At 56.2% G+C, this 21986-nt stretch overlaps 1 protein-coding gene across 2 annotated transcripts in view; it reads right to left on the reverse strand.

The window, feature by feature from the left end:
- Nucleotides 1–1132: 1132 nt before the first annotated feature.
- The window catches only part of SCN4A (sodium voltage-gated channel alpha subunit 4), a 28340-nt gene continuing 7486 nt past the window's right edge, over nucleotides 1133–21986 (reverse strand). For both annotated transcript variants that reach the window (XM_065747271.1, XM_065747270.1), the window contains 20 exons: nucleotides 21039–21335; nucleotides 19736–19799; nucleotides 19446–19587; nucleotides 18449–18661; nucleotides 17586–17741; nucleotides 17283–17406; nucleotides 16723–16961; nucleotides 15599–15772; nucleotides 14928–15284; nucleotides 11365–11793; nucleotides 8650–8779; nucleotides 8334–8488; nucleotides 7282–7455; nucleotides 6653–6775; nucleotides 6186–6464; nucleotides 4410–4463; nucleotides 3714–3851; nucleotides 3388–3492; nucleotides 2550–2820; nucleotides 1133–2396 (listed from right to left, as the gene is read on the reverse strand). In XM_065747271.1, the coding sequence (XP_065603343.1) occupies nucleotides 1204–2396; nucleotides 2550–2820; nucleotides 3388–3492; nucleotides 3714–3851; nucleotides 4410–4463; nucleotides 6186–6464; nucleotides 6653–6775; nucleotides 7282–7455; nucleotides 8334–8488; nucleotides 8650–8779; nucleotides 11365–11793; nucleotides 14928–15284; nucleotides 15599–15772; nucleotides 16723–16961; nucleotides 17283–17406; nucleotides 17586–17741; nucleotides 18449–18661; nucleotides 19446–19587; nucleotides 19736–19799; nucleotides 21039–21335 (4817 nt within the window). In that variant the 3' untranslated portion in view covers nucleotides 1133–1203. The remainder of the gene's footprint in view (nucleotides 2397–2549; nucleotides 2821–3387; nucleotides 3493–3713; nucleotides 3852–4409; nucleotides 4464–6185; nucleotides 6465–6652; nucleotides 6776–7281; nucleotides 7456–8333; nucleotides 8489–8649; nucleotides 8780–11364; nucleotides 11794–14927; nucleotides 15285–15598; nucleotides 15773–16722; nucleotides 16962–17282; nucleotides 17407–17585; nucleotides 17742–18448; nucleotides 18662–19445; nucleotides 19588–19735; nucleotides 19800–21038; nucleotides 21336–21986) is intronic.

Here is a 21986-nt window from a genome sequence, read left to right on the forward strand (position 1 = left end):
TGTACAAAGAGAAATGGCTTTAGCTCACACAGACTCTGCTCTTCGGCATTTTCCCGTCACCGACGACACGTACGTACAAGCAGCATTCATTGTGAACCTCAACCCGGGCTGGAAAGCGCCCGGCCGAACGCATGGGGACCCACCGAGCTCTGTGGGGTGCCACAGGGCACCCACAACGGCTGGGAGCCAAAACCAGCCCGAGGAAGGAGAGAGAATTATAACAATATTCGTAATTATTAATAATAAAAAACAGAAAAGAAAAAAAGGAAAGAAAAAGAAGACAGACGCTTTGGCTTCACGCAGCAGCCCTTTGTTTTAAGTGGAAGAGGTTTTGGTTCGCGGTTGTTTTGATCTCGAGATTTATGGGGCCCCATTGGAGCAGCTCAATGCAAACACCATTCCCCGGCGCCTCGTTAACTAGCGCTAATTTCTGCTCAGAGTGGTTTCATTACAGGGAATTCCCAGAGGAGACCACCTCTGCCCGTGTCTCTCCTGTCCCAGGCTCTGGATGGAGCAGGAGAGCAGGAGGAGTATGAATAGAAATGGCGCTCCCGTTCGGGCCGTGCACGATTGACGATATCGATATTCTGAGACCTCTAACAGCCGATATTTAACCCTGAGAACGGATCTGCGGACGCTTCGTTTGGGCGATGCAAACCAATGCTTGAGACATCACTGCACTTTGTAAGTAATACGACAAATCCGTGGAGCTTGTTAAGATCCCAAAGGACGGCGCGGCTTTAAGACTTCGGTGAATTTTCCTGTTCGCACAGGCCTCTCCGTAATCGTTCCCGATGTTATTTCACTGCGCTCATCCTTCACCCGCTGCCCTCTGGGGGGGATACAAGGAGCTGTGAAATGACGTTAACGAACAATTACCTGACGGGAGAGGACGGCCGTACTCATTTGTGAATGTCTAAAAAGCGTCGTTGCGGCGATTCGATCGCTTCGGAACTGAAATGTTTCGCCACCAACAGAGAGATTTCGCTTTTCAATCCCGGACGATGAATGTCCGACTCTCTGCGAGCGCAGTGAGCTACAAAGAAGGATCAGGAGGAGATCCCGCTCAGGAGGCGAAGGTGTCAGCTCAAAGCATCCGAAATCAGCTCAACATCTAAGGCCTACCGATCTGAACGTGGACGGATTCTGGAAGAGGAGATCCAAACAGAGTCCTTCCAGGTGCCGGGAAACGGCGTCACTCTGTTACACCAAGGACTCCTTCACGGCGCGCTGCCCGCCCGGTGACGTGGCTTCAACGGGAGCACTTTGAGTCTCTGAGCTCGGGACGGCCGCGAGATCCATCGCAGCGCCCATCTCCGCTTCGGTCCCACTGTTCCCATATATCTCGTGCATCTTGGTGGCGATCAGCCCTTCCTTCTCGGGGGCGTCCCCGAGCAGCTCCTCCTCGTCCTTGCTGTGCCGGTACATGTAGGACGCCTGCTTGACCGAGCGCCTCAGCAGGTACCTCCGGAACGCCCGCTGGATTTTCGTCGCGCACACCTCCTCGTGCTTCCTCTTCAGAGTGGTGGTGATGGGTTCATAGGAGACCTTTGAGGGGTTGGCGGCCATGAACTTCTCCTCCATGGTGTCCTTCAAGGCGTCCATCTCTCCGGAGTCTCCCAACACTTCCTTGGTCAGGGCGAAGAGGATGTCCAGGCAGTGGATTTTGTCCCCAGCGACCATCGGTAGATCCATGGTGATCAGCTTGATCTTGTTCGGCTTGGGGATTTTGAGCGGCTCCTGGAGGGTGTCCACAAAGTCAGACAAAGTGCTGTACGCGATGAACTGCGTGGCATCCGGGTCAAACTTCTCCCAGATTTCATAGAACATCTCGAAATCGTCTTCGCAGAGGGGCTCGCTGCTCTCCTCTGTGGCCACGTTGAAGTTCTCCAGGATGATGGCGATGTACATGTTGACCACGATGAGGAAGGAGATGATGATGTAGCTGCAGAAGAAGAAGATGCCGATGGAGGGATTGCCGCAGTTGCCCTTTATGGAGCTGCCGGGGTTTTCCAGGTCGGGGTCGCAGTCAGGGGGACCGCTGTTTAGGATCGGGCTGAGCAGCCCATCCCACCCCGCTGACGTGGTGATCTGGAAGAGGCAGATGATGCTGTTCCCGAAGGTCTCAAAGTTGAAGATGTCATCGATCCCCGCCTCCTTCTTCACGTAGGCGAAGTTGGACATCCCGAAGATGGAGTAGATGAACATGACGAGGAAGAGCAGGAGGCCGATGTTGAACAGGGCGGGGAGGGACATCATGAGAGCAAAGAGCAGCGTCCGGATGCCTTTAGCTCCTCGGATCAGCCGAAGGACGCGGCCGATTCTCGCCAGCCTGATGACCCTGAAGAGCGTGGGTGACACAAAGTACTTCTCTATGATGTCTGAGAGGACGATACCTGTGGAAGGATGAAAAAGAGGTGAATTTGGAAGGCAGGGAGGTGAGGTGGTGCAGGGTGACCTCGCATCCTTCCTGTCCCACGGTCCCACTGGCTTCTCCCTGCGCACACCACTTCTATTCTCCATTGTCCAGAAGAGCGCCCAATGATTACCTGCGATGGAGAGGATGACCACCACGAAGTCAAAGATGTTCCAGCCAATGGTGAAGTAGTAGTAGCGCAAGGCGAACATCTTTAGCACACACTCTCCAGTGAAGATGACGATGAAGACCAGGTTGATTTTGTAGAGGATGTCTGTTTTGATCTCGCTTTGATCATCTGTTTCGACCATCATGGTCACCATGTTAAGACAAATCAGGATCATGATGGTTATGTCAAACACTTGCTTGGTAACAAAGTCAAATACCATCCCTTGAAACTTGTTCTGCCACGGGGGTGGTGGTGGAGAGCCAGACGTGACGTGGGAGCGCGGGACACACACACAAAACAAAGACACAACAGAAAGAGAAGGAACCAGATTTAGGAGCGTGCAGGAAGCTGTGGGAGGACGATACCCAGCACCTGGAGCCATCGTGGGCAGGTGTGGCCACAGGAGGTAGCTGTTTCCTAAGCAAATCCAAATCCAATGGGAAAATACCTCACTTGAGCTGGGAAAGCCCAGACCACAGCTGTGTGTGTACTGGTGGACCAGTTTCCCTTCTAGAAGCAACGGAAGCTGAGGTTTCCCCGAGTCTGAGTCCTCGTGGAGAGAGGAGATAGGAGGAAATCCTCAGCCCCTACAAAAGCGATCCCTCTCGCCCTGCAGGCCCAGGGCCGATGAACAGACCCCAGTGACGTTGCCAGATGCGAACATCTTCTGATCCTCAGCTCTTAGCAAGGCCAAGGAGCCCAGAAATGCCTCTTTGTGCCAGAAGAGCTCATCCCCAAACCCTCCCTGCTCGCTCTGGGACAGTTGGAGGCACCGCGTGCCATGGGGACTACCCCGACGTACCGAGGGCCTGGGGATGGGCTTCTGGGGTTTCTTAGAGCCGAGCTTCTTCATGGCGTTATAGTATTTCTTCTGCTCCTCCGTCATGAAGATGTCTTTGCCTCCAAAGTATAAAGGGAATCGCCACTGTTAGCCTTAGGAACTCACCTCTCCCTCCCGAACAACGCTCCACATCACACACCCTCCACCCGTCCATTTGCCCCATGCTCTTTCCTTCTTTGTTCCATCTTTCCCCGATGTGTGGAAGAAGGATGAGGAAGGGTCCCAATGGGAAAAAGAAAGGTCACACTGCTCCCCTCTGTCCCGGACCAGACACACAAAATACTTATCTTTTTCTTCTGCTGGTTGAAATTGTCAATGATGACACCAATGAAGAGGTTGAGGGTGAAGAAGGCTCCAAAGATGATGAAGATGACGAAGTAGATGTACATGTAGAGGTTGACCTCGTACATTGGCTGCTCTTCAATCTGATCGGGAGAGATGGGAAATGTGTCCCCCAGGTGTCCAGGTGTGTCTGCAAGCCCCCAGACAAGGGGTCCCCATCCCCAGACAAAGCTGGGCTGGGTTGAGAGGTCCCCGTGGGAGCAGGGCCCGCGTGGGCAGTGGGACAGGGGTGCCCACAGTCTGCATCTATGACTCTACGCTCTTAGGGCTTGGGAATAGCGAGATGCCCGCGGCATCGTTCAATTCTGCTCCATTATTTCAGCTGGAGCATCCCAAGGTGTCACAATTCCCAGTTTTGAGGGAAGCTCTTGTCAGGGGACAGCACTTCTTCTCCCCTTTCTGCCCGGGTGCTCAGCAGCTGCAGACAGGGAGAGCAGAACAGCTGCTTCTAAAGCTAAAAGAAAGGCAACAGAAGCAACGAGATCAGGGGGTGTGGGGCGGACCCCCAGTGGGGCGCGGGCAAATCTGTGCTCATGTAGAGGGGGAAGACTCCTCATCCCGTGGCCGTGATCTGGTGCAGGGACAAATTTGGGGATGGATCCGCTGGGTGGAGCCAGCCTGGTGCTTGGGATGTCCCTCACCTCACGTGAGTCCACAGCGGCGTACATGATGTCCATCCAACCCTTGAAGGTCGCCTGTGGGGACGGGAGAGGAGAGCGAACTTAACAGGAGATGCGCAGGGCTGTGAAGGGAGTGGAAGGCAATGGGGACACGTTTGGGGTTTAGGTTGGGGTTCAGACAGCGGGGGGAAATTTTCATGGAGAGGACCGTGAGGTGCTGGAACGGGCTGCCCCGGGAAGCTGTGGGTGTCCCATCCCTGGAGGAGTTCAGGGCCAGGCTGGACAATGTGGGCAATCTGATCTGGCAACCCAGGTTGAGGCAGTGGAGTTGGAACTGGATGACCTTTGAGGTCCCTCCAAGCCCAACCATTCTCCCTCCCAACACAGCCATTCTCCCTCCAAACCCAGTCATCTTCCTCCCAGCCCAGTCATCTTCCTCCCAGCCCAGGCATCTTCCTCCCAGCCCAGTCATCTTCCTCCCAGCCCAAGCATCTTCCTCCCAGCCCAGGCATTCTATGGCTCTATGATTCTGTCCCAGTGAGGTGGGGGCGTATCATATCTTTCATGGGCTCCTGCAGCTGATTTGTTAAGCAAAAAGCCCAAACGTCCTATTTCCTGAGTCTGAGGAAACAACAAGCCTTGAAGAGGAAGCTGAGTTTATAGCTGGTTGAGCAGTTCGGGTTTTGCTTTGGTTCTGCAACCGCTGGTTCCCCGGGATCCAGTGGAAGAAACCCAGCAGCAAAGCCCACACCTATATTTTGATGAACGTCGTGGGGAGCAGTTCCCCTTCTGCTCTCCTTGCTCAGCTGTGGTGAGTTGGATGGAAGCACAGCTGCATCCACCCATGGCCGACACTCACACGCTCTTTTTTCCACTCGCCATCCCCAGGCCAAACTCTTGCGGCCTATGACTGTAGCAGACCCCACTCGAGCAAGAACATCTCCATGCAGGGAGGCTGCAAAGTGGGGATGGAAGTCTGGATTTTGGGGAGACTGAGAGTCAGGTGGAGCAGATGGGGAAGCCCAGCGGCTCTATGCCCCTGGGTCATGGCACATTTTGTTTCCAGATAGCGGTGCTTAAAACTCTTTCTCCTTCTTGCTCCGGCATGCCGTGCTGTGGAGGACTTCCCACAGCTCCAACCTTGGTGCTCTGTGTACTCATCCACAGCAGTTCCCTCACGGCACTTAATCCTCCCCTCCCATCTGCTATCTTGCCCTTTTCCTCCTCGAACCTGCAGTTTTGGGGTTCAATTAAATCTTGGAGCTAGGCTGCAGCCAGGAACTGTGCTCTGGGCTTCAGAGGTGCCCCTCATTTTAGCCTTGATGCTGTTCATCCTACGCTACGACGATGATGGTGGACGACCCTACGCTATGATGATGACAATGGATGGCCCCATTCTATGATGATAGACACCCCTACACTATGATGATGATGATGGATGCCCCCATTCTATGATGATGATGATGGATATCCCTGTTCTATGATGATGGATGACCCTACACTATGACAATGATGATGGATGACCCTACACTATGATGATGGACGACCCTACACTATGATGATGATGATGGATGCCCCCATTCTATGATGATGATGATGGATGACCCTACACTATGATGATGGACGACCCTACACTATGATGATGATGATGGATGCCCCCATTCTATGATGATGACGATGGATATCCCTATTCTATGATGATGGACGACCCTACACTATGACGACGATGATGGATGACCCCATTCTCTGATGATGGATGACCCTACGCTACGACGATGCGCTGTGAGCAGTACGTACCACCTGCAGCAAGGACAGGTATCCCAAGCCCACGTTGTCGAAGTTGACTTTGACGTTGACCCATCTGACCTCGTTGGTGTGGAGGAGGGCCATGCAGGCGCTCTTATTGTTCACCACGCTGATGTCGAAGAGGTCCCCCGTGGTGGTGTTGATGCATCGGTAGTACTTCCCCGCGAAGAGGTTCACCCCCATGATGCTGAATATCAGCCAGAAGATGAGGCAGACCAGCAGGACGTTCATGATGGAGGGGATGGCGCCCAGCAAGGCGTTCACCACCACCTACAAGGAGAGGCAGCCAAAGGATCACAAAAAATCCTGAGCTGGGTCATCGAGCCCTGGTCCTGGCTCCACACTACACCACCCAAACCCAAAGCTTTCCTTCGGCCGTGTTCAATCCCACTGATCTGGAGGCCTCGGAAAACCACACCGGAGGGGTTCCCGGTGGAGGTCACCATCTCTGCACCTACCCTCATGCCTTCAAATCTGGACAGGGCGCGCAGAGGTCTCAGCGCTCTCAATGTCCGCAGAGATTTGATGGCTCCCAGCTCGGAGTATCCCAACCAGTTCGCTGTCAGGCTGACGAGGGAGACCTGCAAGGAGCAGCCTGAGGATTAGCAGCATCTCAGGTGGGAAAAAACAGAAGGTCTGAGCCGCGTCCTGGCACCTCCTGCCCTTCTGTCTTCCCAGCATGTGGTGTCGTGTCGTCTTGGGAGGCAGGGACTGCCTTTGAGGTCTTCCCTTTTTGGGTCCCTGGTGACCGGGCTGCCCCAGGGTGTCCCTTTTTTTTTGGGTAGGAGGGTGGAAAGGATGCGAAACACGGAAATACTGTGCAGGTAAATGTTTGCTCTGTGGTAGACCTTGTATCCCCTCACAGCTCTGCCTGGGCCTGGTACAGCACGGAGGGCTCAGTGTGTGCACGAAGCACCAACAGCCCAGAAAAGGAGTGGCCCTTTGCCCCTTCCTCCCAACCTCTGTGAGTTTAAACCACTGTCTAAGCCCTCACCCCCATACAAGCAAGAGTTGGTCAGCAATGACCAACTACGAGCCCCCAGATCTCTAAGGATGACACAGTAGGGGCTCACTCAGCACCACTTACATCAACGATGAGGAAGTCCAGCCAGCACCAGGCGTTGGTGAAGTACACCTTGAAGCCATAGGCCACCCACTTGAGCAACATCTCAAGGACGAAGATGTAGGAGAAGACCTTATCGGCGTACTCCAGGATGGTGCGGATCACCTTCCGCTGCTCTATGTAGATGTCCTCGAAAGCCTGGAAGAGGCACGGAGCTCCATGACGGTCATTCTTACATTAGACCCCACGCATGGCGTCGTGGTTGTATGATTTTTGTTATATTATTGATATTCCACATCACAACATGGCTTGGTGCACGATCGTGGCTGCAGCATTTGTGCGGCCGCACCTCGAGTACTGCGTTCAGTTTTGGGCCCCTCACTACAAGAAGGACATCGAGGCCCTGGAGCGTGTTCAGAGAAGGGCAACAAAACTGGGGAGGGGTCTGGAGCACAAGTCTTATGAGGAGCGGCTGAGGGAGCTGGGATTGTTCAGTCTGGAGAAGAGGAGGCTCAGAGGAGACCTTATTGCACTCTACCACTTCCTGAAGGGGGGTTGTGGTGAGGAGGGGGTGGGCCTCTTCTCCCTGATAAATAACGACAGGACGAGAGGGAATGGCCACAAGTTGCGCCGGGGAAGATTGAGATGAGAGCTGAGGAAACATTTTGTCTCTGAAGGAGTGGTCAGGCACTGGGATGGCCTGCCTAGGGAGGGGGGGGAGGCACCGTCCCTAGCGCTGCTCAAGGAGCGTTTGGATGAGGTGCTGAGGGATTGGATTGAGCAGTTGGGTAGGGATGGTGACAGGAGGATGTTGGACTGGATGATCTTGTAGGTCCTTTCCAACCTGATGGACCTATGAACCTATGAATCTATGAGTATCCCAATTTTTTTGGGGCAGCTTGAAAAGCGGAGGCTGGGGAGGGTTGTACGAAGCTCTACCAAAGCAGAGCTCCTGGAGGGTGCTCAGATCCCCTTGCATCGGGCAGGCGTGGCCCAAAAGGAGTTTTGACTAAAACATCTGGCCTGCCCCTGCTGAAGAGGAAAGGGGATGGGGAAAATGGAGGGACGGGACCTACCAGTGCCCCGCTGCTGAGGAGGATCATGAAGACGATGAAGGTCTCGAACCAGTCGTGCTCCACGATGCGGAAGCAGGTTTTCCGAATGTTCCACCAGATCTTCCCTCTGTCGCTGGTGATGTCCACGTGGAGACAGGGAAACCTCTTGACGCAGCCTGGGGGTGGGGATGGAGAGCCTGGGTTACCTCCCCACCACTGTGTGCACTTTTGGGCCTTTGAACCCCATTTGGGAATGTCCACTCCTGGAAACCGTGTCCGGAAATGGGAGGATTGGGAGTTTCAGGACACCCCTCCCCAGGGTGCTCGCGGCTCTCACCTTCGGTGAAGCACTCCTCGGGCTCATTGCTCTCCTCGGCCTCTTCAGCCACCTCCTCCTCCTCGGGCAGCGGTGGTTTGTAGTCCACGGTGCTGCACAGGGACGAGGCGTTGTCGCTGGAAAGGGGGTTCTGCAACAGGAGAGGGGGGCTCAGGATGGTGGCAATACAGGGCTGGGGGATCCTCTGGATTAGGGACAAACTTCTTGTAGGGGATGGCCATGGATGGCTTTGCCCTTTCCTCCCAAAGGAGTGAACCCCACGGAGAGGCCCCATCAAGACTCTCCCAGTGGAAAGCACAGACCTAATGGGTCCTCTGGCACGGGAGCAACCACACCGTGCCCTGTGTTGGCCACTGCATTTTTTGTTTTCTGACCATCTCCAGCCATCGCACCGTATTGGCAGTGCAGGCATCAGCCCTTCCCCCAGTGGGGGCAAAACACAAGAGATGAGAAAGCTGAGGGAATGTGGGATGCTTTGAAGGAGATACTGCCAGCAATTCATCCTCAGGCGTCTCTGATTCCATTTCCACACATTCTATATGGCAACATCCCTAAAGCTCTTGGCTGGTTCCCAAAGCCGCGAGTGCCTGCTTGCAGTACATTTAAATCCAGCATAAAGAGGAAGGAGCTATCTGATGTCGGGGTTTAATGTGAGTAGGACGGAGCTGTCATCTGAAGTTGGGGTTTTATGATGGGCTGATCCACCCAAGCGTGGGTGCGACGGCAGGAGCCCTGTGCAGAGGGTTGGGAGCCCTTTGCTTGGAGGCTGCTTTGAATCTCTTTCCTATGAGAACAGCCCCAAGAGAATCCATTGGATAACGAGGGCTGCAAACCTCAGGACATCACTGATACGTAGAGCTGGACAATCTTAGCTTTACATCCGGGTTCAGAGGAGCTACTGCTCCCATCCTTCCTCTCATCCCATCATCGCCCACACTGGGTTGCTCTCCACCTCCACGTGCCCTAACGAACGCTCTTCCAATCACCCTATGGGATAATTAGACCCGCAGAAGCCCGGTGGCCCACTGTGGCTCTCAGCTGGCTCGCAGGGCTCGTAGGCTGAGGTTCACCCAAGTTCAAAACCCGCGTCCCAAATAGCTCTCCCTGCATCGCTCAGCTTGGCTGCCTTCCCAGACACCACTCAGCAGGGCTGGAGGGGCGGATAACGAGAGGAAACCCTGGCACGCCCCGGGCACTGCTTTACCTCTTTATAATTATTAATTTTTTTTTCTGTCTTTTAGAGAAGGAGGAGGAAATCTCCAGACCCACCCACCCCAAATGAGAGCAGCCAGGAGATCTCGGATGGCATTCTCACAGAGAGGAATGAATGCAGGACGGTGTCAGCTTGTGTGGAAGGAGATGATCCCGCCCTGAGGATGGGGACGAATAAAGGAGCTGCCCCGTCCTCCTGCAGGACAGGGAAGACCCCAGGATGGCGGTGGGGTCATATGTGGCAACATCACTGCCTACGTCCCCTCGGACCGCAGCATGTCATGGTGTGAGGGCACTGCCTTGGGGGCAGCCCCCTGCTGGGTCCCTGGGAGGAGAAGAAGGGCAGGGGGATTAGGAGGGCTCAGCTGGGAGCCAGGCAAGCTGTGACCCCACAGAAGGACGGATGGAAACCACCTGCCTCCAGGGCGCACAGCGGGAAGAACAGCCAGGAAGCCGGGGAAGGGCACTGCAAGCCAGGACCCCCACGGCACGCGGTGCCCAGGGCAGGTTTGGTGGTGTGGTCTCTGCTGCTGTTAAAGGGAAGAGCGTTTGTCAGCGTTTTCTGAGCAGCCCATCCCAAGAGCTCTCCCAGCTTGTCATCGTCGCCGTGCTCCCAGCGCGAGACTTTGGCTCCATCTGGAGCTGATGGACGGCACGCGAACTCAGCGAGCGAGCAGCGGACTTCTCAGAGCTCTATCAATTAGCACCTCGTTTCTAATTACTAGGCAGGCATCTCCTGCCGTCCTGCTGGGAGGATGCTCCTCCTCCCATTGCCGTGCACCTTGGCCATCGTTCAATGGGATTTCTCCACCTTGGCCATCGTTCAATGGGATTTCTCCACTCCATCCAGCACAGACAATGGGAGAAGCAAGGAACTGAGGTCCTTGGGACTGCATGGACGCGTCGTCCCATGGTGGCTGGGTGGGTGTTAGCATCACCCCCCCGCTCTGCCCTCCTGAATACCCCTCGGTGGTCCTTGGTGCAATCCCTTTGCTGGCAGCAGTGTCCCATCACACCACCATCCTCCTTTGTGTACCTGCTATCGCTTCTCTGCATTTCTCATCTCCTCTCCCTCCCGTTCTCGCAGATCAGAGTCCCACACCCCCCGACCCGATGCAGTGGACATCAGCTGTCTCGTCAGCTTTGGGTCCGAAATGCATCGCTTCATGTTCGCTCGTGCTAAGCCCCTCCATCTGGTCCCCCTCCCTCCCCGCCGCTGCTTTCGGAGGCATTAGCAGTGGATCCAATGTTAGTGCCATCAGCAGATTTCCCGGCGTCAGGTTCCTCTGGGACACCTTTAACCCCAAAAGGAGCGCAGGGAGCCTGCACTGCCGGCATTAGCCACAACCCCACATCCAGATCCCAACCTCTGCTTGGACCCCAATCTCATGCTGGGAAACCGCCGTTTTTTTGGCTGAAAAACCCCAAGGTCGGTCCACCGTGAGGAAAAGCTAAAAGTGACCCGAAGTGGCACCGTGCAGGGGCTGAAGGCCTGCCACCCACCTTGGCGTCCTCGGTGTCAGACTGAGTGCTTGTCTCCTCGTAGAGGTCGGACTCCTCGGAGGCGATGGGGACCTGCACGGTCAGGTTGGGGTTGTTGATGAAATTCATGTGGTCCAGCTCGTCCATCAACAAATACTCCTTCCCCGCCACTCCGTCCACGTAATCTGGCTTGGGATCGGGGCCGCTTTCCACGTGGTTCAGCACGGAGTTGTCCCCCTTGCTGGGCTCCTGCTCTTCCTCCGGGGCCACTTTTTTGCCCTTCCACAGCCTTCGGAGCAGCGTGAGGACGGAAGATTTCACGAAGTGGATGCCCCTGGTGATCCGGCCGATGGCGATCTGCAGGTTGTTCATCTCGCCGTCGTCGTCGGAGGCCGCCAGGCTGTCGGCGCTGAAGGAGCTCAGCAGCAAAGCCAAGAACAGATTGAGCACCTGGAGGGGACAAAGCGGACACCGATGGGGACGTCCACCCCTGCAGCCACAGAGATCCCTTCACTGCTGCAACCAAATCTCTTGAGATTTTCCTGTGATTTCAATACAGTGGGAAATAAACACCCCTCAGGACTTTCTCAAGCCACAGCATTCCTACACCATGCCTGGAGGTTTTGTTCCTCCACCCGTCTGGCTCTGCAGTACCCTTTGAACTTGAGTATCATAACCTTAAACATCCCCAAACAAAACCCACAGCAGCCCGTGGCATCCCCAGCTCGGCTCTGTGTCCTGCTTCCCACCCTGAACCAGCAGGGTTTGCTGATCTCTGGGTTCCCTCTGCCCAGCCAGGGCCCGGCCCCACTCCTTCTGCCCTTCCCCTGCGGCCCCACACGGTTCTGGGGGGAGATAGGAACGCTGTGACCTCTGGGCTTCACCCATCCCCACACAGCGCAGTTTGCAGCTGCCTGTGGGATCCGCATGGCTGAGCAGCCAGCACCGAGCTCTGCTCTTCCCCACACCCCACTTCTGGCCCCACTGCGGCAGCCGCCCCACCCTGCACCCCCAGATGGGGTTAAGTGAGCGAGGGGCGGAGTCAGCTCCTGGGCTGTCAGCCGGTTTTGGGGTGCAGGCAGCGAGGAAGGGGTCCTGCAGGGTTGTGTTGTGTTCTGTTGGGTTGTGTCAGGTTGCATTGTGTTGCATTGTGCTGTGCTGTGCTGCGCTGTGTTGTGTAGTTGTGTTGTGTTGTGTAGTTGTGTTGTGCTGTGTAGTTGTGTTGTGCTGTGTAGTTGTGTTGTGTTGTGTAGTTGTGTTGTGTTGTGTAGTTGTGTTGTGCTGTGTAGTTGTGTTGTGTTGTGTAGTTGTGTTGTGTTGTGTTGGATTGCGTTGTGTTATGTTGAGTTGCACTGTGCTGCGTCGTGTTGTGTTGTACTGTGTCGAGTTGTGTTGTGCTGTTTTGTGCTGTTTAATGTTGTGTTGTGTTGTGATTGGTTGTGTTGTGTTGCTGCAAACTGAGTTGTGTTGTGTTGTGTCATTGGTTAATGTTGTATTGGGTTGTTCTGTACTGTGTTGTGCTGTGCTGGGCCGTAGTGTGCTGTGTTGTGTTGTGTTGTGCTGTGCTGTGATGGTTTGTGTTGTGTCGTGTTGTGTCATGTTGTGTTGTGTCACATTGAGTTGGGTTGTATCATGCTCTGTTGTATTGTGTCATGTTGCGCTGTTTCACACTGGGTTGTGTTGTGTTGTGTCGTGTTGTATTGTTTCATGTTGTGTTGTGTCGTGTTGTGCTTTGTCACACTGTGTTGTGTCATGTCGTGTTGTTTCACACCGTGTTGTGTCGTTGTGTGGTGCCGTGTCCTGTTGTGTCACACCGTGTCGTGTTGTGTCGTTGTGTCGTTGTGTGGTGCCGTGTCCTGTTGTGTCACACCATGTCGTGTTGTGTCGTTGTGTCGTTGTGTGGTGCCGCGTCCTGTTGTGTCACACCATGTCGTGTTGTGTCGTTGTGTCGTTGCGTGGTGCCGTGTCCTGTTGTGTCACACCATGTCGTGTTGTGTCGTTGTGTCGTTGTGTGGTGCCGTGTCCTGTTGTGTCACACCATGTCGTGTTGTGTCGTTGTGTCGTTGCGTGGTGCCGTGTCCTGTTGTGTCACACCATGTCGTGTTGTGTCGTTGTGTCGTTGCGTGGTGCCGCGTCCTGTTGTGTCACACCGTGTCGTGTTGTGTCGTTGTGTGGTGCCGTGTCCGTGGTGCACAGCTCAGCCCTGCAGCCCGCAGCCCCCCAGCCGCCAGCTGCTGGCTCGCCTCCACCCGCAGCGTGGATGTCTCGCAGCTCCCCCCGTGGGCAGAGCTGGCTGCTCGCTGCTGCCGGCAGAGCCCCGCGCTGTGCCGCCCATCCCCGCTGCCTGCACCGCTGGGCGGCCCCGGCTCCGGGGCCGGCTCGGTCCGCCCCGCAGCGTGCGGGATCCGGGAGCGGTGCGCGGGGACGGGAGCGGTGCGCGGGGACGGGAGCGGTGCGCGGAGCTCCGGAGGGAGCCGGGAACGCCGCGCGGGGCCGAGCCCACAGCTGTCGGTGTTTGTGCCTTTTTGTGCCAGCGGAGCGTCTGAGAAGGGAATTAGCCGCTCTCCAAGGTCACTGCTGTTTTCGCACGGCTCATGCCATAGGACTTAAACCGCGTCTTTAAATAAATCCCCGCTCTCCCCGCGCTGTAACGCTCACGTCGGGTACCGCGCGCAGCCGCTGCCGGCGCTGCCTTTTGGGGCGGGACTCCGCCCCTCCGGGTCTCCTCCCTTCTCCCTTAATAACTCCAAAGGAAGCGCTCCGAGCGCCGTTAACGTTACGGGACGAGCGGCGCCGCCTCGTTGCTCCCGACGGGAAAGAGGAGAAGGACCCGGCACCCCAAATCCCACCGTCCTAACCCCCAAACCGGGATGCTCCGTGCCCTCCGCGCCCCGGGGCGCTCCGTGCTCCGCCGAGCAGCCGTGCCCCGTGCGGGGTGACGCGTCAGCAGCTCCCAGAGCCAGATCGTTTTTCAAAGCAAATTCCAAAGGGCTTACACAACCCCGGCAAGTGAGAGGAGCGAGCCAGCGCGCCGCCGCGCTTCCCTCCCCTGCCCTGCTCCTTAAGAAGGGAGAGCGGGGCCCAGGCGGCCGGGAAAACAAGCCCCGGGGCCGCCCGCAGAGGGTTTCCAACTTTAGAAAGGATTCTGCGCTCGCCTGGAACTCGCAGGCAGCGGTGAGCGGCTCACGTTAGCAGGGGGCAGATGGGGCACACCGGTTTCTGTGCCTCAGTTTCCCCTTCTGCTTGGGATCCGGCTTCGGCTGAAGATCCCTCAGATAGAAATCTGATATAATCCTACTTATGAAGAGATGAGCACAGAGGTGCGGAGGAGGGGTACCCTGTACAGCTCCAATAAGACCAGCCCTACCAGGGTCAGCCTATGGGTGAGCTGAGATGTGCAGCATCAACCAGATCACCGCGGGTGGGGGTGGGGAGAGGCCCACCCCATGGCATCCTCCACCCACAGGACCAAACCCACAGGGAACAGCTCTCCAGGTGAGCTGAGCTTCACCGCACCCACCAGAGCACAACGGGTGGGGGTGGGGGACGCGTCCACCCTCCTCCCTTGCCCCCCTGCCGCTCACCACCAGGTTCCCGATGACCATGACCATCATGAAGACGATGAGGCACATGGTCTGGCCGGCCACCTCCATGCAGTCCCACATGGTCTCGATCCACTCCCCGCAGAGGATGCGGAAGACGATGAGGAAGGAGTGGAAGAAGTCGTGCATGTGCCAGCGGGGCAGCGTGCAGTCGAGGGAGATCTTGCAGACGCACTCCATGTAGCTCTTCCCAAAGAGCTGCATCCCCACCACGGCGAAGATGAAGACGATGATGGCCAGCACCAGCGTCAGGTTCCCCAGCGCGCCCACTGAGTTGCCGATGATCTTGATGAGCATGTTGAGGGTGGGCCAAGACTTGGCCAGTTTGAAGACCCTCAGCTGTAGGAGCAAAGAGGCAAGGCGTGGGTTGCTGTGGGCCTTCAGTGCCGCAGGGGTTGGAGCTTCACGGGGTTTTAGGACGGATTGGACACCCAGCAGCTTTGCAAAGAGCCGCTTCCCTCAGAACTTGGCACAATGGGCGGCGTGATCTCGGAGGTCGGCGCCGGATGACCTCTGAGATCCCCTCCAACCCATTCTATGTTTCTACCTTCAATCGGGGACAAGCTGGCGGCTGCCAGGAATGCCCTTGACTGAGCCATTCCCCGCCCCACTGGTGATCCCAAACCCGCAGATCTCAGCCCCGTGCCACGTACCAAACGGAAGGAGCGCAGCACGGAGAGCCCCTGCACGTTGGCCAGCCCCAGCTCCACCAGGCTCAGCGTGACGATGATGCTGTCGAAGATGTTCCAGCCCTGCTGGAAGTACTCGTAGGGGTCCAGAGCAATGAGCTTCAGCACCATCTCAGCCGTGAAGATCCCCGTGAAGACCTGCGGGGAGCATTGCAGCGTGGTAAGCCAGCGCTGAGCTTCTGCGTGGGGTGGGAGGCAACTCGTTTTGGGGGAAATGCACAAACTGAAATGAGCAAATTGCATATTCCGTCCCATTTGGGTTCAGGGCTTATTGGGAACCATCTCCCAGTTCGGATTGCGGGGAGCAGTGCTGTCTGCTTCTGGAAAAGGGTGGAAATTAAAACCAAGAAGTCTCATTGGCAAAGGAATCCCCTTCTGTTTCAGGGTTTCCCAGCACCAGGAACTGGAACGTTTCGGGGCTGTGAAAAAGCTGAGCCAGCTCCTACACACCACTTTCCCTGGGACTACCGCAGCTCAGAGCATTATCACATTACTCCAGGGCGGGATCAGCAATGTGACAATCGGTGTCCTCAATTGAATTGCATGGCGTGGCATGCACGGGGGGCAAATCTCACCCTGGACGTGGGTCACGGGGTGGACTCTGCCACCATCACGCTGGGGGCAGCTCCCCATTGTGTGCATCAGCACTGCTTCTCCCGCTCCCAGCCCCATTCATCCCCCGGTCCCACTGGCTCTGTACACATCCAGAAATCACCGCTGTTCCCAGGGAGAAGCTGGAGCTGTTTGGTTTTTTTTTCTTTGCAGTGTGACCGTGCTTCAAGCAACAGCCGATTAATCCCCTTTTATTTCCTGAATGAAACCAGAGACAAAGCAGCTATGTGCTGAGCATGTGCCACCAGCGTGCCTGCGTGCAGAGAGGTGCCAGCAGGTGCTGAGCAAGGCAAGGTGGTAGGAGGAAGGATGCGGCCCTCCCCCCTCTCTTCCCCAGCCCCTGGGTGGGTTTGCCAAGCCTGTCAGGCAGCTCCTGGACCTGTCCCACCAGCAGATCGCATGAAGCTGAAAGCACGGTGGCGGTCTGGGGGCTGTGGCTCAAAGCAAGGAAGGATGGGGTGGTGGTCTCTGCCTACCAAGTTCCCCACGCTCAGCACGTTCTCAAACTCCTCTGTCATGGGGTAGTGCTCCATGGCCATGAAGAGTGTGTTGAGCACGATGCAGATGGTGATGCCCAGGTCCACGAAGGGGTCCATCACCACCAGCTTGACAAACTCCTTCAGCTTCAGCCACGGGAAGCAGCAGTCCCACACCAGGAACGTGTGGGCAAATTTGTACCACCAGGACGGGCACTTCTGGTGTGCTTCCTCCAGCTCTGAGGGCAGGAAGGAAAACTGACATCAGCGTGGGCTTCCCCCATCCTCCCCTGGGTGGGAAAACCCATTCCTGGGCGCCCCCACCCCTGGAGGCGTTCAGCTTCCATGGTGCCGTGGGCAGCGTGATGCGGGGGGGGCACCCAGCCCAAGGCAGGGGGTGGGACTTGGGGGGCTTTGAGGTCCCCTCCAACCCAACTGTGCTGTGATTCCATGGTTCTACAATCTTTAATATCCCCTCCACCCCAACCACGCTCCGATTCGTGGTTCTACAGTCCTTAAGGTCTCTTCCAACCCAAGCCCACGGTGCAGCCGGGCCATACCTTCCATGGTGTTGGAGATGACACTGATGGCACTCCCCACCCTCTTCTCAAGCCCTGGGCCATCTTGGTTGCCCACGGTGAGGTGGTTGGAGTCTGATTTCTCCGGCTCGTTGGCTGGGTTGAACTAGAAGGAGAGGAGGACACGTGGGTGAACACGTATCGCACGCACTTAGAGGCTGAGAAGACAAAAGGGTCTCGGTCTAGAGACCTCGGGTACAAGGCAGAGCTGCAGGAAGGTTTGCAGGACCGGCAGGTCCTTGTAAGGGATGTTGTGCAGGGCTGTGGCAGGGGCAGAGCACATACTTCAGTCACCGTGGCGGAGCGCTGCAGCACGACCTTGGGGACCACCTGCCCGTTGCAGTCCTTGGCCTTGTCCTGGTCGCTGTTCACATCCGAGTCGCTCTTCTTCCCGGCCGCGCTGCTGTGCAGGGAACCGCTGCTGGACTGCCTGTCCTGCAACTGCAGCAACCACATTTCCACCACTGCCGTCTGCACTTCCCCAAACCCCACGCGTTCCCACGTGGCCAGGGCGAGTGGATTCATGAGGGTGTAAGTGTGTGGTGAGTGGGCACGGTGGCGGTGGGACAGCGCTTGGATTTGGTGTGGCCACTTCCGACCTTAGTGACTCTGTGAGTGGGCCTGGTGGAGATGTGCGGGGTTGGATGATGATCCTCGAGGACTTTTCCAACCGTAATGATTCTATAATTCCACGATTCTGTGCAAAACCTCTGATTCCTGTCTTGTGGGGAACTTTAATCTTTGGGATGTGCCTTCATTCCAAATGAGAAAGAGAGGCATGCTTCATACACCCAAACTCTTACAAGGACCGATGCTGGAGCTTTCTGTTGCCAGTGTTGGCCAAAAGCAAATTTTTGCCAATCCATTTCACAGTGCTGCGCCTCTCTGCTGCCTCCCAGCGCTCCCTGCCACGGTCTTTAGATGTGGAAGTCAAATCTTTTCAGCCTATTTTTTCCATGCATTTATCAACTTTTGGATTCAGCTGGTGACCCCAAATAGTGACCCATTCCCAGTTTTACTCAGCTGAGAGCGAGCAGGACTCATTCCTGGATTTTACACCGTTGGGAATGTCCCTAGGGGCGTCTCTGCCTCTCCCTCTCCTCTCATTCTCACCATCCCTCACCGCGACCTTCCTCCATCCCACCAACCTGCTTCTCCTGCTCCTCCTGGTGCTTCTTCAGCTGCTCCATGAGCTGCTGGAACTCCTCCTCCTTCTGCTGCGCCTCCAGCATCGTGGCATCGTTCTGCTCTGCGTAGGCCATGGCCACCACGGCCAGGATGAGGTTGATGAGGTAGAAGGAACCCAGGAATATAACCACCACGAAGAAGATCATGTACGTTTTCCCCGCTGCGCGCAGCGTCTGTGGGAGGAGGAAGCGCGACCCGTCATCACCTCCCCGGCACAGTGTGATGCTTCCAGTAAAACGTCTTGCAGTGTTGGTTAAATTTTGTACTGTCATCCTACTGGTCGTGGGAGGAAGACAAGATTTTGCTGCCATCTCATTGCCCAAGTGACCTTCTTGCAGCTCGTGGCTTTGGGTTAGGATGGGGTGAGTGGGATTTCGGCCAACCCAAGCGCACCGCTCAGTGCCAGCGGGCGGCCCAAGCTGGGCCGGGTTACTCGCCACGGCCTTGCACGGCTGTGTCTCAGGTTCCACCCCTGGGGCACATTCTTTAACTCTGGATTAGGGAATAATCATCTCCAGAGTTGAAAGCCTTCAGAACTGCTTTTCTGACCTAACCAGCCCTGGGCTCAGGGGTTGCACCCTCTGACCAGTGGAAAACAGGGATGTCACACAACATCTGCCTGTAGGACGCCTCGGTCCAGTGGGGCAGGTTTCCCCTTTTCCCTCTCAGTTATCTCAAACCAGAGCTGCTTTAAACAATCCTGTAATTCCCCACTTTCCGTAGCACACCACGCTGGAGAGCTGGGTGAGAGCATGCCCCATCCGCGCCTCGTCCCTCAGCCGTGGGTCAAAGTCCACCGAGTTCCCAATCCAGTGAACTTTTACAAGGCCACGGGCAGCGCCAGGACTCTCACGTCAATGGTGAGCACACAAACGGAAAAAAATGAAATTGAAGTCATGGCCGATCCACGGGGGACTGAGCCACGCACCCACCCGCCGCGGTCCCACCGGCACCCACCAGCTGGAAGAGGTTCTCCCAGAAGTCCTGCGTCATGAGGCGGAAGAGGGAGAGGAAAGCCCAGCTGAAGGTGTCGTAGCTGGTGTACCCGTAGTTGGGGTTCCTCCCCGCCTTCATGCACTCGTACCCCTCCGGGCACTTCCTGTCAAAGGGCAGAAGGCGTCAGTCCCCGCCGTGGCAGCCCACGGGGTGGTTGGGGTGGGGAGGAGCCCTGCAAGATCCGCTTTCTTCCAGCAGATCCTATCACACAAATCCCCTTCCCACCCAGTTTTGGATGCTGCTGCACTCACCCCGCATCGCTGCTGTTCCCGCAGAGCAGGGCGTCGAGCGCTCCCTCCAGGAAGTAGAAATTGGCTTCGCAGGTGGGGAAAGAGCAAAACACGGGGAAAAATGAATAAGCACAGACGTAGATTTTAAAGCTCTTGGCAGTCCTCGCCGTCACGGTGACTGTCCCACGTCCCATAGTGGGGATGTCCCCTCCCTGTCGGTTTTGTTCTCTGTGTTGCACTGCTTGTCTCCAGCTCAGAGATCTCGTGGCATTGCTCCAGCAGCCCAGCTGGATGGCTGCAAGCCCACCGGGGGCTGGGAATGGCCAAGGGGGGTCAGAGCTCCTGGGAAGGTGGGTTAGCAGGGCTTACCTAGGAGCACAGGGACAGTAGGGGTCCAAAAACAAGGGGAAAAGGCCCATGGCCATCATCTTCCTCCTGCTGCTCAGGTGGTACGTGTTTACCCCGGCCCCACGAGCTGCCAGCCCAAGCATACGCCCGCAGCGTGCCGTTGCTATTTGTGCAGTGCTCATTAGATCCCATATATTGAATTTGCACCCCTGCAACGAAGCCTTCCTGTAACTGATGCTTACTTCCCCAGCGGGGCCCAGCAGCTCAGCCCAGATGTAACCCGACCTTCTCCTGAGCTCTGAGTGCCCAAAATGGGACATGAAACATCTCCTTAGAGACCGTCCCCAGAGCGCAGCTCGCTTTAGGCGACTCTGCATTCGATCTGTGACCCCGAATGGATTTTTCCGACACAATATTGCTTTTGGATGCTGTCTCCTGCTTTGGGCTTCTGTGTTTGGGTCTGGCTAGTGGTCGTATTGATTGCACGAGGTGGGGAGTTCAAAGGCAGCGCCTGTGTTTGGGGTTGAGCTTTCCCCGGGGTTGGGGGCCAAGAGGGTGTAGATGGAAGAAAAAAAAATAAGAATAACGCCACAATTACTCAGAAATCCCTAATAAAACATTAATTAAAGGCGAACGGACGCCGCTCTGGGAGGTTTAATGCTATCTTTGCGATTTCATGTGGCGGTAAAAAAAGAAAAAGAGCCAAACAAGAAAAACCTCAGACACTTTTTTTGGTCTTTTTCCCTGTCATTTTCCCATCTGCCCATTCTTTGAGTATGCACATCCCCTCCATCACCCCCTAGCCGTGTCCTCTTGCAAAACCCAAATCCCACTGAAGCACCGCAACATGAAGACCCATGGGAGCCAAGCAGCATGATCAGAACTCATCGGAACAAACTGCCAGACACTGAGGAAGGATGGAGTAAATGGAAAAGCGTGGTGATGTGTCAGCGGAGAAGGGGAGCACCGTCCTTACCTTCGTCGTTGATGTAGGCTTCGAAGTCGAAGGTGCTGTTGCCGGTGAAGTTGCCGTCGATGCCGTTGGTGACGTTGCCGTAGAGCGTTGCGTTGGCCAACGTGGAGTTGCCCATCCCGAAGTCCCCCATCAGAGTGCCATTGAGGGGCGGCCACCGCACGCACTTGTGCCGGAGGTTCCCCATGAAGAGCTGGAGGCCGATGAGGGCGAAGACGCTCAGGCAGAAGACGGTGAGGATCATGACGTCTGAGAGCTTCTTCACCGACTGGATCAGCGCTCCGACGATCGTCTTCAGCCCTGGGAGGGAGTCAGTGCTACCGAGCTAACTGCTCGTCTGCTGATCGTACAGCCCACGCCACTGCGCTCCCCAAAGGCTCTGGAGTTAACAGGGTCGCGGGTACCCCGATTTTCACCCCATGGACCCAGACCTCACGTATCAGTGGGCAGTGCTCCCTTTGGCAGCGGGGCAGCCAAGCGTCTCCGTGCCTCGACCTGGGCATCACAGCTCAGAGCCCGTTCCCGCTGGCAGCCAGCCATCCCTTCTGTCTTTCTGTTTCACCCAAACACCACAATAGAGCTTTTTTTTCCAGCCCCAAACGGCCGAACGGAGCACTTAACACAGCACACGGGGGCAGCGATTCACCAACCCGACCGGACGATGCTGTGCACTGCTCTCAACTTTGGCTGCACAGAAACCCCCATGACCCCACACCCCGACATGTGCTGCCCTACAGGCAGCCGGGAGCCAGCTGGTCCCTTCCAGAGAAACCCTCCGGCATCCGAGCAGAGGGGATGCAAGTGACAGTTTGCATTAAGCACCGGGATTAACTCGCTTCCTCTGCAGACGGCGGCGGACCTTTGACGAGGAATTGTCTGCATGGGTGATGGGTGACGCCGGGACATCCTGACACTGAGTTCAGGCGGCTCAGAGCAGTGTGCGTGGAGGCA

This window comes from Cyrtonyx montezumae, unplaced genomic scaffold (genome assembly GCF_038088225.1).
Source record: "Cyrtonyx montezumae isolate F1298 unplaced genomic scaffold, pur_monq_1.0 scaffold_43, whole genome shotgun sequence".
NCBI lineage: Eukaryota > Metazoa > Chordata > Aves > Galliformes > Odontophoridae > Cyrtonyx > Cyrtonyx montezumae.